The 17,694-nt window shown below is 35.2% G+C and overlaps 1 protein-coding gene across 1 annotated transcript in view; it reads right to left on the bottom strand.

Moving 5' to 3' along the window:
* The window catches only part of LOC148953383 (brachyurin-like), a 137,709-nt gene that overhangs the window by 7,788 nt on the left and 112,227 nt on the right, over window positions 1-17,694 (bottom strand). Inside the window, exon 7 of the mRNA XM_089088514.1 lies at window positions 3,615-3,784. Coding sequence (XP_088944640.1) covers window positions 3,615-3,784 — 170 coding nt within the window. The remainder of the gene's footprint in view (window positions 1-3,614; window positions 3,785-17,694) is intronic.

Below are 17,694 nucleotides of genomic sequence, written 5' to 3'. Positions count from 1 at the left end.
AAAATTGTGTGTTGGTCTTTATTTTTTCCGTAAACAGTTCCTGGGCCATTACTGATACGTCTTTTTCTGTCTCAACATTCCTTGAAATTTTCATCTTAATACCGCAAGCATTGATAGCACTATTAGTGGTAGAAGTAGTAGTGATAGTAGCATTAGCAGTAGTAAAAGTAGAATTAGAAGTGGTAGCATTCAAATTTTTGACTTTTGGTTAGTTCAACATTCCTTACAACAAGTCCTGTAAGTTCCAACTTCAAAATCCAAGCTGTTCCTAATATATTCCTGATATACTTTTTGACAAATTACATACACATAATGTGTTTTGATTCAGTTCGACTTCCCGGCCCTCAAAATTCCCTGAAACATTCACCTTCATGCCATAATTCTTAGTTCTATAAGTATAGAGAGTACATGTGACATCCCTAGATATATAGTTTCTGGAACTTTCAACCATGTGGAACAAAATGGCTATCCCGAAATTTTGATTCGATATATTTGGGAAATTAATGGGCATAGGAAGGGGGCTGGTTTCCCTCAAATCACTGTTAACTCTTAGAAAGTTCACTAGACTTTTGAGTTTTAACAGAAAGAACTCCTTCCGAAGTTTCAATGACAACTCCTTTTATATAAAGTGCCTTACTGAAAAGAAGAAAGAGAACCACATAATATATTGTGCCCACATTGCTCTTTAGTTAAGCAGCAATATTGTGCTGCCTATGATTATAATAATCAACCGAAAGTACGAACCCATATCAAACAGTTAATTTTAATTAACTTTAAGTTAGGAGTGACTCATCCCGATAAAAACTAAAACCTTAAAAATCAGAACTTTGATAACAAGAGATACATTCAAAGAATTGACTTTCTATGCTGATTACCAATACATTAAATACATTAAGTTTAATGTTACCCTTCAAAAGCCATGAGTCTGATAAAATTGGATGATTTTTGAAAAAGGGGAAGAAGCATCCCCAAAAAGTCGGGAAATTTTAATAAAAATCCCATCATCAGATTAAACATATCAGGGAACCTTAATCTTATGCTGTCAAGCTCCTATCTGTAAAAGTTTTGAGTTTTGCAATTTTGGCCAGAAGAAAGAGCACAGATGCGTGTTTATTATTATTATTATTATTTAGTTCTGCCTCTGAAACCAGGAAGTTCGACCCATAATTTTTTTACAATTTTAAACTGACTGGCTAAATCGATTGCAACTTAGCCCTCTCAGGGGCAAAATTGCAGTTTTGTGTCATAAAACCTCTGAAAACACCACTTTGCCTTGGTAAACCGATTTGCTGTGTTCCGTTTTTTAGGGCTGTTGATTGAGACGATCGTTCGTTAAAAAAAAAAAAAAAAACCAACAATAAACACGCATCACTCTGCAAGCAATAGCAACTTAGCCCTCTTTGGGGCAAAGATGTAGTTTTGTGCCATAAAATGGCATAAAACACCAATTTGCTGGGGCAAACTGGTTTGCTGTCTTCCAATTTTCTAGGACGGTTGGTCTGAGACGAGCGCTCGTGAAAAAAAAAACACAAGAAAAAAAATAAATAAATAAACACGCATCCTTCTCGAAGAAAAATGCAAAATTCCACATTTCGGTACAAAGGAGCTTGAAGCCTCTACTGAAGCCTCTTTCTGATGTACCAAATTTGGTGGTGCAGTTTTCATCATGGTCACATGCTCTCTTGAGTGTGTTAACATTTTGGATAGTATTCACCTTATCTAGTTTAAGGCTCATGATTATTCTGGATGTGATGGTACAATTTGTGTCAAGATTGCCTTGCTTTTTAGGGGGTGTTTCCACCCTTTCCTGAAGTTATAAAACAATTTCGACGGTAACTTTAAACTTTGTTAATTTTGTATATTTTAAATGACTCAAAAAGTAAATTCATTTGATATAAAAATTGTTATCCACTTTGCTTGAAAACCCTGAATCAAAATTCAGAATTACGCCAAGTTCAGGTCAAAAATTTTGTTTCTATCAGTAGCATCAATTCAGGAAAATTTAGGGAGGGATGTAGTTTTCAAAATTTAGGGGAAGGTTAAGATCGTTTTTTTAAATTTGTCAGTAAAAATAGCAAAAAGGACATTTGCCAATGAAAATAACCCTAAAAAGGGAACTTTACAAAATTAACTGGGGCACTAACTAGGGGGCTAACGCCTTTCATCTCCTCTGTCCCCAAATTGACACCACTGTTTTTTTTTTTATCAATTTACCGGAAAAGAAAGTTCTATACACTAGCCTATATCATGTTACTAATAGCGCTATCTATTTAATTTAAGCTGATAGACAGCGTTATAAATGCTCAACAAAATTTGAATTCCATAGTTCGGAGGGTAAATTTTACCAAGTTCAAACAGCTTACGCTTTTGTCAGTTGACATTTTAAACAATCTATTGGTGAAAACTTTCGACTAACTCAATTGGTCTTTCACAAGAGACACGTTATGCATAGTAAAGAGGCACGTCACACTATTTAGTATGTATTTGATATATATTGCTACATTCTATCATATGAGACTGTATCCGCAAAGTTTTGCCTTTTACATCATTTATACATTATATTTACGTTACTCATAGAGCGATTTATTTTTTTGCTCGATCATCTCCACAATCATTTCCACGATCTGGCTTTTTCTCAAAGGACTTAATCATTGAATCACCTTTGCCATTAAACTTTAAATAGTAAGAACTTTATATAGTAAAATTTTTAGCTCCTATAGTTTTGACAGAATGTTTAGAAAAAGGGCACCATGTACAGAGTTGTCACAAAAGAAAAAGTGCCCGTACAGTTCAAAAGAAACGTAACTGTTTCATGTTGCTTAATATTAAAAATGGGTTTTTCGGCTGAGTAACCTCATTTCACTCGTGCAGAAATACCAATATTTTATAAAAAACTGAGTTGATTTGATTGCATGTTTACCTAAAAATGTAATTAAAACTAGATATAAATTTTGGCTTCGAGAAAAAGTTTGAAATTTAAAAGTTATTTTAGGATAACTATGCATTTTCATTACCTAATATTGGTAATTTTTTCTTTCGGTAGATTTTGCCTATACCTTATTAATAAAAACATGAACAAATGTGTGCTGCTTCTGTGAAATGCAGAACAATTTTTTACATGTTATTCCATTTTCCTAGGATACGATGCAAACCTAAGACCGGGACAGATCAAGTATAATAAAAGCTTTTAAAAAGCGATCTGAATGAGGCAAACTGCCCCGCAGTAATCTTTGATTCCTTAAACGTTAGTTCGACTCTTTATTACCTACTTATTAATAATAAGTTATTATATTCACTTACTAAGAAATGCTAAAAAAAAGCTAATTAACTTATGTTACGATTTTTAATGTGGAAAGTTCAAGTTTAAAAAAAGGAAAGAAAAAACCCACAAGAACCGTTATTTTTGTTGAGACAGGTTGAAAACAGGCCAAATTATTCATCACTAGTTCTTGAACGTCTAAAAGAAATTTTTGTCCTTGATATCGAACACTTATCGTAATAAAAATGGAGTTTCAGCTGAATTGGAAAAACGAAATTCGGTTTCAATACTGCCTGAAATTTAATTTATAATATTTAATACATAAAATGTTAGAAAATAATGATCCCAAAATTACATAGTCTTGATTCCTGTAACATCTTGAATCCAGTCTAGATAGGATGTAACTCGTGTAAATCCATCGGGATAGCCAAGCTCACAGCCATCAGCTGCGCCAAAAGATGTTATGCCAAGGGTCTTGTATCGTCCATCATCTCTTAATTTATTCAATGGTCCTCCGGAATCACCCTGTTAAAAAAAGATGAATATTAACTATATTGCAAGCTGTTTGTTTTGGCTTTTAACCCTGGAGAGTAACTAAATAAAAAAAACAACAAAAAAACAAGTACTTTAAATCATAACAAAAACCGAAGTTAAAACTGAAAACAAACAAAAATTGTTGGCGATCTAAGGGAAGAGGGATAACCCCATCAGCTTCCCTTGATTTATATAGCCTAAAGCATTCAATGTGTTTTCTTATAGTATTCTAAGAATGAATAGGCTTATAAGATGTATTTATTTATCTCAGCTCATGGGCTTCAAAAGACAAAAGGCAGATGCCACACTTAAAGACAGGAGTGTAACCCCAGCATTTTGTGGGGAGAAGGGAACGAGGGGTCTCCATTCTTAGATTCGAGGAGCAGGGAGAATATAATAGTTTTTCGCCAATTTTTTTGGGGGGGAAATCGCCCCCTGCCCCCCCCCCCCCCTCGGAACGACACCACTGATTGAAGAGACCAACCGACTCTAAATTTACATTCTAATATGTTTTCTGTCAGGTGCAAGTTAGACTTTCATGTAAGAGTAGGGTATTAAGTGGTTTGGCAACCCTTTTCTTAATGTGTAGATTTGATCTATACATTTTAGTCTAATCTTAATATTTAGATATTTAGAGCGAAGGTAGTCAATAGAAAATTTAATTTAACAATATAATCATCATACTATAAATATATTAAGCAATACCTAAAAAAGTATCAATGCAGAGCGTCCTTTTACCTTCCCTCTATATTTTGCATGTGGAAATTAGTTTACTTGTCTGAATTATTTCCATTTCATTTTTCTGTATTAAGTTTACACATAAATCTTCATCACAATTTCAGCTAAATTTGATTTTAAGCTGGTAGTTAATGTTCTCTTGTTAATTTTATTTGAATGTTAACATAAAATTTCCGAATTAGCACAAAATTATGTTATAGGCAAATCTAAGCATATTAAATTACTAAAAGGAAAACAGGTCATTTATCTGAAAAAAGAAAGAAAAGGGACAGGAATCCCCAAGACTTATCTACACTATAAACACTACTTATTTACAGGATAAGTAGTGTTTCACTCTTGTTAATGCATAAACGGAAACTTTTCTTTCTGGAAGTCTCAGCTAGTTTGCTTTTAAAGTGCTCAAAGAGCCCGTTTTGATTTGCTTCATTTGTGGCAGTTTTACCAATCCTAGTCCTAGTCAAATCATCAAGTGATTGTTACTATTTTATTGTATAAAATTTACCGTTTTAGCCCCACACCCCAAATAGAATAAAGGAAGTTAACTTAAAATAAACTATCCTACTTTACCATCAGTCATAAGTTGAGTGACCTATTTGGCCAAATTTCAAAACATAGCTTTCCAAGAGTTACTGTCTTGGAAATTCCAGAATTTATAGTTCGGTGACGATCGAAGAATTGATTCAAAGATAGGGCTCTAAAACAGTTCGTAGTAAAGAATTGTAAGTAAGGAGTTACTGGGCACGATAGTAACCAAAACTATAAATAGCTACAACTACTACAACTATTAACCACTCACCGGAGAACCAAGCTGCCTAAGGCCAACACAGCTTGGCACGCTCCTCCTCCATCTCAGTCTATTCAAATCCTCCCTCTTTTCACCCTCCCAGGAAGTTCCAATTTCCTTTAAATATTTCTTTACAACATCCTCCCACCCCAACCGCGGACGACCTGCTTCGGTTGGCCAAAAAGGACAGTCTTCGGCAATCTGTCGTCCTTCATCCGCAGAATGTGCCCTAGCCATCTCAATTTTTTTCTCATTATAACCCTAGAAAGCGAGATTGAACCACACTTTTTATACAGTCTACTGTTTGAAATACGGTCTGTCAGTCGGGTACCCAAAACAGTCCGTAAGCAATTTCTCTGAAAAACATCTAGCAAATCTTCATCCGCTTTTCGGAGCGCCCATGCTTCAGAGCCATATTTTACCACTATCATCACTGTAGCTTCCAAAATTCTAATCTTGCTTTGCAGACTTATCTTCCTATTGTTTCAAACTTTTTTAACCTTGAAAAAACACCCTGAGCCTTGGCTATTCTTTTTTTAACATCTTCACCGCTACCATCGTTTATACTAATAATACTACCAAGGTAAGTGAAGCTGCCCACCTGATCAATGTTTTACCCAGCGTGACCTTTTCATCTTCACTTATTCCTAGCCTCAGTGACTTAGTCTTCTTAACATTAATTTTTAAACCTAATCTAGCTCCCTGAACTCGCAAAATCTCAAAAGTTCACTATAAATAATATAATTCTGATATCAGAAGATGCATCAAAATAAATAAATTTTTATGCTGATAGCAAATATCAAAAATTCATTAAGTTTAATGTTACCAATCAAAAGCTACGAGCCTGAGAGAATTTCTATGATTTTCAAAAAAGGGCAAAATACCCCCCCCCCCTGCCAAAAAAAGAAAATCAAGGAATCTTAATGAAAATCGCACCATTAGATTCAGCATATCAGAAAATCCTACTGTAAAGGTCTCGATCTCCCATGTGCAATAATGTGGAATTTTGTGTTTTTGACAGAAGAAAAACAACAGTTGCGAGTTTATTTATTTATTTTTGCCCCCGGGGATGATCGTATCGAACTAATGGTTCTAGTCGACAAGAAGATTGCTCATTCAAACACAAATTAAAAGTTCTAGAGTCCTTTTTAAGTGACCAAAAAGATCGAAGGGCAATTCACCCCCTCCCAAGCTCCGTTTTTACCCTAAACCAACCCGATAAAAATTTTGAGATAACTATTTTGTTCAGCATAGTTAAAAGATCAAATAACTATGCCTTTGGGGATGATATTACCTCCCACAGCCCCCGAAGAAAGGCTCTAAGTCATGAAATTGGCCCGTTGCTTACATACAGTATTCGTTAGTGGGATATATACAAATGCTTTATTGGGAGGAGGGGTATTTTCCAATTGAAGAATTTTTCCTAGGGAGAAAAGTTTCAGAGAGAATTTACCAGAATTCTTATACGATTTCTTTTCATTTTTCTTACTTTATCTTTTACGACTCTATTTCACTTGTGGAGATATTAAGGGGGAATTTTTCGGGGAATATTTTCAGCGGGGCTGGAATTTTATGGGAGGTTTCTCCCTAGGATAGGATTTTCCGTCAGAGAGATTCTCCCTGGGAGAACTTTCCGATGAAGGATTGTCTATGGGAAATTTTCCGTGCGAGAAACTTCTCATGGGGAGGGGGAATTTCATGGAAAAAATTCTTATGAAAGGGATTTCCGGAATTATTCAAAAACCGATCATAAATTGCATAAAAATTAAATAAAAAGTATATAATAAAAAATTAAAATAAAACAGTTAAAATAATTACAAACATAAGTAAATAAAATTAAATAAAATTAAAAATTAAATATAAAATCAAAAAAATTAAATAAAAAGTTTTTTTTTCAAATGAAAGTAGGTTAAGAAGAAATTTTCTGGGGGTAATTTTCAGCGAGGATGGAGGTATTCAGTGGGATCTTTGGGGGAGGGGGGGTATCTTACGCAGGAGAGTTTTCCATGTTTTTTTTTGTGTGGGGGGGATTTTCCTTGAAGCTCTAAACGGCAAAACTTGCGCAAGAAAATATATAATTTCTAAAAATTTGCACTGAAGATAAAATGAAATTGTGTTTTTGCAGTTCGTTCAAAACGATATGCTCGGTCTCAGCGTATGTGATTCATTGGAAGAGATGGGGAATTCCAAACTGTTTCACAATGTTATACCACCCGTTCATTGATGGGTCAAACAAGTAGTTGAAGTATGTCTTAGCTCAAAATTATCTGTTACAGTCGCACTTGAGCATTCTGTTTTGTTTGTGTGACAAATATGAAGACATGGAGAGGTTCACTGTTTTGTTGCAATATCCAAGAACCAATGGATCATTTGTGATAGTTTTGTAACAGTCGGCATCCTTCTTGGATAGCAACGCATATGCACCAAGTATCTGTGCTTTTTGTCTAGGTGAGACCGCTGAGCTTGTGAGAAGCATTTGGTAGAGATGAATTTGCAGCCAAGATCTGACATGAAACCTGGGGATCCAAGTATTCTACATGACACGAAAAGACAATTGTCTCTCCAACTCTGAAAAGAAAGCTGGGTCGCGCGAACTATTTGCTAAAGTTTTATCAATTGTCTAGGAATTGACTAAACTAGGGATAAATAGAGCAAAGCCATGATCTTAGACAACAAAGAAATCGATCAAGTTGGGAGCTTCACTTATTCATATAGAATTATTAGTTAAGATGGTCCATGTACCGAACATGTGAGAAGCAGGATAGCCAGAGTGCAAGTTCTTTTTCACGACTGAAAAAATTGCATATAAGGTTAAAATATTTGAGGCTGCGGTAAAGATGGTGGTCAAGTATGGATCTGGAACATGGGCTTTTCGAAAGACAAGGGAAGATTTGTGCTCGATTTTTTCTCTAGATAAATTCAATATTTTCCAAGGAAATTGTCTATGGATAGTTTTAGGCTCTGGTTGGATTGACTTTATAAAAAACCACCATCTGTACAAAATATTGGGCTTGGTATCACTGTTTGGCCTTATAATGAAAAAATAAATAAAAAAACAGGTTAATATGGCAAGGCCAACATGGTACTGATGAAGGATGATGGATTTCCAATGATTTGGGTTTTTGGCGTTCCATCTGGGGCCATAAGAAAAACAGGTTTTCTTCGTATGAAATAGGAGGAAGTTATACGAAAAGATATGGTGAAATTATAACCTCAGAGGTGGGGGGATAAACAGTGAGACTTTGAATCGATTGGGGTTGAGGAGAAACGTCAGGTGCTGTGTTAGATTTTGGCGGCTTGATGCTGCAGTAAATTGTTTGTACTAGTTTTAATTGTAGTTTTAACTGAAGAACACAGTTTTAAGCAAATCAATTTGGTATTTGATTGTCTGTAATTTGGAGAAATAGACCGTAATATATAAGTTGTGATTCCCAAATTTGCCAGCTTGCTACAGATTAGCATTTAATTGGAGCAACAATTCAACGGATACAGTAGGCTAGTCAATTTTTGTACACGAAAAATGACTAAAAAAAGCGAGCGATTTATTTGTTTCAATATTACATTTACATTACTAAAGGCACACTAAACTAGAAGAGGCAGTTTTCATTCACATTAAACCTCTTTCTTGGGAATTTCTCATAAGCTCTCAAAAATTACGTAAATTTGTTACGCTAACAGCTGTTGATAGTACTTACTTGTACTTGTGGCGGGAATCAGGCGTTTCCACCTCGCCCGGCATCGATGATCTTGGAGACCTTCTTGGACCATGTTGAGCGATCTTCTGCCAGCTGCTCTGCAAAAGTAAGCCGCTGAGTTGACCATCTGTGTCCGAACTTTCTGAATCCCCCGATAGGTTCAAGGTCTGATTTGGCCAGGTTCCACCAGTTTTTCCTCTGTCCTCCTTGGCGTCTCTTCCAGGAGCTAATAGGCTCGACTAGAAGTATTTGGCGAGGCAAGTATTCTGGCGGCTTCCGTAAAACATGGCCCAACCATTTCAAACGGTGTTCTTTAATAGTGAGCGCAACATCTCTCTGAATATTGCACATTCGACGTAGATCCGTGCTGGAGATACGGTCACGCAGCTGTATTCTGAGAATTCTTCGCAGACAGGTATGCTCAAACACCTTCAGCGTATTCTCATGCTGTAGTTTTACCGACCATGTTTCACATCCGTAAAGGAGAACGGTGCGGACTAGTGCCATGTAGATTCGCACTTTCGTTCGGACACTGACTTCGCGGCGATTCCATAAGGGTTTCCGAAGGGAGGCAAAGACTGTCTGTGCTTTCTGTATTCTCTGTTGGATATCAGCGTCGGAGGATCCGTCAATACATATTTGGGAGCCTAAGTATGTAAAACAGTTGACTTTTTCCAGTTGAACTTGATTGACAGTTAGTGTGAATGGTCCTGTGTCGTGGTTAATAGCCATGAATTTCGTTTTCTCTGTGCTGACTTTCAAGCCGATCAGGTCTGCCCAGGCCACCACGTTGTCAAGCATGTTTTGAGCTTCTACGGGGTCTGACAGGAGGCCAACATCATCCGCATAATCGAGGTCAGTCAGTGAGAGATTCTGTCCGATCTGAACTCCTGGATAGGACGACAGTGCATTTTCAAGCACCCAATCGACGCAATAATTGAACAGAGTATAGAGTATAGGTATATTAAAAATCTTGATTTTTGTCATCAGCATAAAATAAAACTATTTTAATGTGATATTATTTTCTAACTTCAAGTTTTCGTGATTTATAATTGCTTCCGAAAAGGGTGACTATTTAATTACCATAATATTATCATAATTATCAATTAATTATTAATATATTACTATTAATTATCATAAACTGTTTGAAAATAACCTCCCTGGCAAAAAGCAAATTTTCTAAAAGTTTAGGGGTGTCATGATTTTGATAAAAATCTTCGCTAAGATGTGTCTAAAAGGTTTTTAGGCCGAGAAAAGTAGGGGCAGAAAAAGAATAAAATACATGAATTTCTTGTTGTGATGTTCTTAGCTAAATCCAGGGTATGTTTCAGAAATAATGGTACTCAATGCAATTTGACAAAATTTTGTAGTGAGAAGCTTTTGTAGTTTTGTTAGCTTGTCTCAACAGCAAAAAGCTGATGATTTGTCAAAATTTGAAATCTGGAATTTGGTGGCATCTGTGAGGGTATTGAAAAACACGGAAGATAGTGTTAGCAGAGAGAGGATAAGCCAACGATACGAGAGTAGCTGAAATTACCATCAAAATGATAATAGCTAAAAATGCTATAATTATAGACTGACATCTGTAGCCTATTAAATAAAAAAAAAAACAAGTTTTTTTTTAACTGAAAGTAAGGAGTGACATTAAAACTTAAAACGAACAGAAATTATTCCGTATATGAAAGGGGCTGTCCCCTCCTCAATACCTCGCTCTTTACGCTAAAGTTTTTTATTGTTTTAGAGAATATAGTTGTGTGACAGATTCAAACTTTAGCGTAAAGAGCGAGGTACTAAGGAGGGGCAGGCCCCTTTCATATACGGAATAATTACTGTTCGTTTTAAGTTTTAATGTCGCTCCTTACTTTCAGTAAAAAAAAACTAGTTTTTTTATTTAATTTCTGAACGTTTTTGAATTAATGCTGCTTTGATTGTGGCTCACCGTACATGAATAATTAGAACGAAATTTGCATATTAATTTTACTTTTTTGGCTAAATGGCTTTCTCGAAATTTTGTTCTGACGTAATTTACGAATTAATTTACGTAACGAACTTCTATATTCGTATGTTTTATTACATATATTAGGGAGTTTGCCCCCTAGTTGATACCTTGCTCTTTACGCTAAAGTTCAAATTTTGTTTGAATCACAAACCCCTGAATCACAAAGGCCGGTTAATTAGATTAGATAGCTTTTTTGAAAAAACTTTACTAAAAAAAACTTTAGCAAAAAGAGCGAGGTCTTGACTAGGGGGCGAACCCCCTCATATACGTAATAATTTCTGTTTCTTTTAAATTTTAATGTTGCTCCTTACTTTCAGTTGAAAAAACTAGCTTTTTTATTTAATTTCTGATCGTTTTTTAAATAATGCTTGGAAATCCGGCACCCCCTTCATAAAAATGTCCCTTCCCCAAGGAAAAATCCTCCATGGAAGGATCCTCCCCCGTAGCCCCCTCCTCCAACACCCCCCATCAGAAAAAAATCCTTCCTGAAACGTCTTTATACTTCCCATTAACCAATACTATATGTAAACAGCGGGTAAAGTTCTTAACTTCCAGCCCTTTCCCCGGGAACTGTGGGGGATTAAGTCATACTCAAAGACATATTCATTAGATTTTCGGCTGTTCTGAACAAAATGGCTATCTCAAAATTTTGATTGGGTGATTGTGGAAAAAAATGAGCCTCGGAGGGGGCCAAGTTACCCTCTAATTTTTTGGTCACTTAAATGGGCACTAGAACTTTTAATTTCCGTTCAAATGAGCCCTCTTACGATATTCTAGGGCTACTGGATCGATACGATCACACCTGTGAAAATAAAAAAAACAAACAAACAAAAAAACAAATAAACACGCATCTGTGATCTTTCTTCTGACAAAATATACAAAATTCCACATTTTTGCAGATAGGAGCTTGAAACTTCCACAGCAGGGTTTTCTTACACGCTGAATCCGATGGTGTGATTTTCATTAAAGTTCTATGACTTTTTAGAGGTGTTTCCCTCATTTTTTCGAAAATAAGGCAACTTTTCTCTGGCGCGTTACTTTTGATGGGTAAAACTATGCTTAATGAAAGCTATATATTTGAAATCAGCATAAAAATCTGATTTTATTGATGTATCTATGGGTTTCGAAATTCTGGTTTTTAGAGTTTTGTTTACTATGGAGCCGGGTCGCTCCTTACTTACAGTTCGTTACCACGAACTGTTTGACAAAAAATACGAAATTTCACATTTTTGCAGATAGGAGCTTGAAACTTCTACAGTTGGGTTTTCTGATACGCTGAATCCGATGATATGATTTTCATTAAAGTTCAATGCCTTTTTGGGCGTGTTTACCCCTTCTTTCGAAAATAAGGCACATTTTCTCAGGCGCGTAACTTTTGGTGCGTAAAACTAATTTTAATGAAACTTATATATTTGAAATCAGCATAAAAATCTGATTCTATTGATGAATTTATGGGTATCAAAATTCTGGTTTTTAGAGTTCCGGTTACTATTGAGCCGGACTGCTCCTTACTTACAGTTTGTTACCACGAAATGCTTGAAAACCGTCAAGTTTTGCTTCTATTGTGTGGTGAACGTTTCTATGTTTGATAATAACAAGATGTTTCATTATCAAACTAATGCCCCAATAGGATCCCTGCTGCTACTTTATTTCACTGTGGTATACCATAGAGACAACCTAATTTGTCCCACTTATTTTTGTTTTGGTATAATTGCATGGTTAACATTTTCATATTAGACGTTATCAAGATGTAAGTTTTTCATCGTTTTTGCTTTTGTTTTGTTTTTTCCTTTCCTTTATTTGTTTCGATCAATCTAGTTTAAACTTTTTTTTCCATTGATAAAGGCTTCCGATTGTGAAGCCAACATATTAGGACTTTTATTATTGCTAGGGAAAATGTTGTTTTTTCCACAGTTTTATTGGAAATATTATACCCGTTTTTCTACATTTTCATTCCATTTTATTTGCAAAACTGGCAGGAATAACCAGGAACTAATGTTACCCCCAAAAGCTAATACCACACTTGGTATAACTTGAAACTATCTCTGAATAACACGTTAGATGGTTGGGCTGGAGCGGAGGTGTACGTAAGTGGGTATAACCGAGGGAATTATAGCTGGAGGTAAAACCCCCCTGCACCCGAATACAGAAATTCCTTGGTATTCTCTGCTGAGAAATATCAAACCGAAAATTTGCGGTCAGAACTCCCGAGTTACACCGAACCATAACATTGTACCATCTAACACCATGGGTCAAAATAGGGCAAAAAGCAGGTAGTGAATACCCCGAAAAAACTGTCTATTCCCTTCGCAATGTGATACAATATTGAAAACTAAAAGTATATGGGTTTGTACTTCAGTGCCCACAACATGGACAAGTGACTGATTGAGAGTGACCATGTCCTGTTTACCTGATCTACCAAAATGGTGACAGGAGGAAGAAATTTTACCACTTGAAATTCAGACCGTTAACAATTCGATTTAAAAACCAGGGGAAAGGTGAACCATACTTTTGCAGTCAAACTCATTGAATTTTAATTGCACAACCAAGCCAAGCAAGGGCGTAATTTGCTATAAAGCAGGGAAAAATGCCCCCACGACTCCAACTTGCGCCCCCAATCTGAAATTTAGCGAATTCAAAAATGTTGCCAAAACTAAGATATGCTTACATAATTCAAAAATTAGAAAATTCAAGCGTCCACAGAAACAGATAAGTTTTCTTTAGTATGCCTTTGCCTTTATGATGCTATATGACTCATTTTTAATTTTCACTGTCATTTTCACTTAACTTGGCAAGATTGGCTCCAACTTTTCCCCCCTCCCCCCAGGATATTGCCGAAATTAAGCCACTGAAACAACGCTCTTTGAAAGCTAGAAGAAGTTTTTGGGCTAAAAAATGCACTTTTGAGGCTTGAAGCATTCTCCCGGCCCCCAGTCACAAAGATCCACTAGCATTCATCCCCAATAGCCAATGGCATTCCTAATAGCACTCATCCCTAATAGCCAAAAAACTCTGCTAAATGACGCTCTAAAATAATTGTTTATAGTATCCGTTTGTTTTCTGTGGATTATGTGACATTTGGTATCATATTGTGTCATGTTGTTTATAGTATCCTTTAGAACAGATGCGCCATGACCGTCATCAGTAGTAAAACTGACAGTAGTAAAACATCAGTAGTTTTACTACTGATGACGGTCACTGAATATGGGATCGAAATATTTGGTATTTTTGTGAATTTCTATCACTGTTTGCGGAACACTGTCTATTAAAAGGATTTTATCCCTATTTGAATTTTTATTTATCGTCTTGGAAAGAATTAAAATCATCTGACCACATTATTAAAAATCTCTTTTCTTTGAATCTTAGAAGAGATGATTCAAAAATTAGGTCAGCTCATTCAAAATCATCTGACCGCATTGATAAAAATCCCTGTTCTTTAGTTCTTGGAAAGAACCAAAATCATCTAACCACATTAATAAAAGTTTCTTTTCTTTGGTTCTTAGAAAGAACCAAAATCATCTGACCGCATTAATAAAAATCTCTGTTCTTTGGTTTTTGGAAAGAACCAAAATCATCTGACCGCATTAATACAAATCTCTGTTCTTTAGTTCTTTGGAAAGAACCTTAAAAATCTTATTCTGGACCGCATTAATAACAAATCTCTTGTTCTTTAGTTCTTGGAAAGAACCAAAACATCCCATTCTTCGTCTTGAAGAACCAAAATCATCTGACCGCATTAAAAAATCTCTGTTCTTTAGTTCTTGGAAAGAACCAAAATCATTTTACAATATTAGTAAAAATCTCTGTTCTTTGGTCTTTGGAGAGGACGAAAATCATTTGACTGTATTAATAGAAATCTCTGTTCTTTGGTTCTTGGAAAGAACCGAAATCATCTGAACGCACTAATAAAAATCTCTCTTCTATGGTTCTTGGAAAGAACCAAAGTCGTCTTACCTTATTAATAAAATCTCTTTTTCTTTGGTTCTTGGAAAGAACACGTATCTTCTGACTGCATTGATAAACATCCCTGTTCTTCGGTTCTTGAAAAGAACCAAAATCATCTGACCGCATTAATAAATATATCCGTTCTTTGGTCTTTTAAGAGGACCGAAACCATCTAACCACATTAATAAAAATCTCTTTTTCTTTGGTTCTTGAAAAGAACACAAATTATCTGACCACATTAATAAACATCTCTGTTCTTTGGTTCTTGGGAAGAACCATAATCATCTGACCACATTAATAAAAATATATGTTCGCTGGTTCTTGGAGAGGACCGAACTAATCTGACCGCATTAATAAAAATCTCTGTTCTTTGGTTCTTGGAAAGAAACAAAATCATCTGACCGCATTAATAAAATATCTGTTGTTTGGTTCTTGGAAAGAACCAAAATCATCTGACCGCATTAATAAAATCTCTGTTCTTTGGTTCTTGGAAAGAACCAAAGTGGTCTTAACGCATTAATAAAAATCTCTGTTCTTCAATTCTTGGAAAAAACCAAAATCATCTGACCACATTAATAAAAATCTCTGTTCTTTGGTTCTTGGAATGAACCAAAATCATCTGACCGCATTCATAAGAATTTCTGTTCTTTGGTTTTTGGAAAGAATCATAGATAATTTCGGAAACCACACTGTCTTTCCATGACGATAAATAAAACTTCAAATAGGGATAAAATCCAAAATCATCTGACCGCATTCATAAAAATCTCTGTTCTTTGGTTTTTGGAAAGAGCCAAAATCCTCTGACCGCATTAATAAAAATCTTTGTTCTTTAGTTCTTGGAAAGAACCAAAATCATCTGAGCGCATTAATAAAAATTTCTGTTCTTTGGTTTTTGGAAACAACCATAATTATCTGACCACATTGATAAAAATATCTGTTCCATGGTCTTTGGAGAGGACGAAAATCATCTGACCACATTAATAGAAATCTCTGTTCTTTGGTTCTTGGAAAGAACCAAAATCATATGACCGCACTAACAAAAATCTGTATTCTTTGGTTCTTGGAAAGAACCAAAGTCGTCTTACCTTATTAATAAAAATCTCTGTTCTTTGATTCTTAGAAAGAACCAAAATCATCTTAGTGCATTAATAAAAATATCTGTTTTTGGTTCTTGAAAAGATACAAAATCATCTGACCGTATTCATAAAAATATCTGTTTTTTGGTTCTTGGAAGGAATCATAGATAATTTCGGTAACCACACTGCCTTTCCATGACGATAAATAAAACTTCAAATAGGGATAAAATCCAAAATCGTCTGACCGCATTCATAAAATTCTCTGTTCTTTGGTTTTTGGAAAGAACCAAAATCTTCTGACCGCATTAATAAAAATCTCTGTTCTCTAGTTCTTGGAAAGAACCAAAATCATCTGATAGCATAAATAAAAATCTCTGTTCTTTGGTTTTTGGAAAGAACCATAATCATCCGACCACATTGAACCAAAATCATATGACCGTACTAACAAAAATCTCTATTATTTGGTTCTTGGGAAGAACCAAAGTCGTCTTACCTTATTAATAAAATTTCTGTTCTTTGGTTCTTGGAAAGAACACAAATCATCTGACCGCTTTAATAAATATTTCCGTTCTTTGGTTCTTTAAGAGGACCAAAACCCTCTAACCACATTAATGAAAATCTCTGTTCTTTCGTTCCTGGAAAGAACACAAATCATCTGACCGCATTAATACAGATCTATGTTCTTTAGTTCTTGGGAAGAACCATAATCACCTGACCACATTAATAAAAATCTCTGTTCTTTGGTTCTTTGAAAGAATCATAGATAATTTTGGAAACCATGCTGCCTTTCCATGACGATAAATAAAACTTCAAATAGGGATAAAATCCAAAATCATCTGACCGCATTCATGAAAATCTCTGTTCTTTGGTTCTTGGAAAGAACCAAAATCATCTGACCGCATTAATAAAAATCTCTGCTCTTTGGTTCTTGGAAAGAATGATAGATAATTTCGAAAACCACACTGCCTTTCCATGACGATAAATAAAACTTCAAATAGGGATAAAATCCTTATAATAGACAGTCTTCCACAAACAGTGATAGAAATTCACAAAAATACCAGATATTTCGGTCACATATGCAGTGACCGTCATCAGTAGTAAAACTGACAGTAGTAAAACATCAGTAGTTTTACTACTGATGACGGTCACTGAATATGTGATCGAAATAGTTGGTATTTATGTGAATTTTTATCACTGTTTGCAGAACACTGTCTATTAAAAGGATTATATCCCTATTTGAGTTTTTATTTATCGTCTTGGGAAGAATCAAAATCATCTGACCACATTATTAAAAATCTCTTTTCTTTGAATCTTAGAAGAGATGATTCGAAAATTAGGTCAGCTGATTCAAAATCATCTGACCGCATTGATAAAAATCTCTGTCCATAGTTCTTGGAAAGAACCAAAATCATCTTACGCAATTAATAAAAATTTATTTTTTTTGGTTTTTGGAAAGAACCAAAATCATCTGACCGCATTAATAAAAATTTCTGTTCTTTGGATTTTGGAAAGAACACCAATCCTCTGACCGCACTAATAAAAATCTCTGTTCTTTAGTTCTTGGAAAGAACCAAAATCATTTGACAACATTAGTAAAAATCTCTGTTCTTTAGTCTTTGGAGAGGACGAAAATTATCTGACTGTATTAATAGAAATCTCTGTTC

The sequence above is a fragment of the Artemia sp. Qi Xiang Cuo genome, chromosome 4 (genome assembly GCF_049724085.1).
Source record: "Artemia sp. Qi Xiang Cuo chromosome 4, ASM4972408v1, whole genome shotgun sequence".
Classification (NCBI taxonomy): Eukaryota; Metazoa; Arthropoda; class Branchiopoda; order Anostraca; family Artemiidae; genus Artemia; species Artemia sp. Qi Xiang Cuo.
The sequence above is the reverse complement of the archived record's forward strand: the minus strand, read 5'-3'. Positions and strand labels throughout refer to the sequence as shown.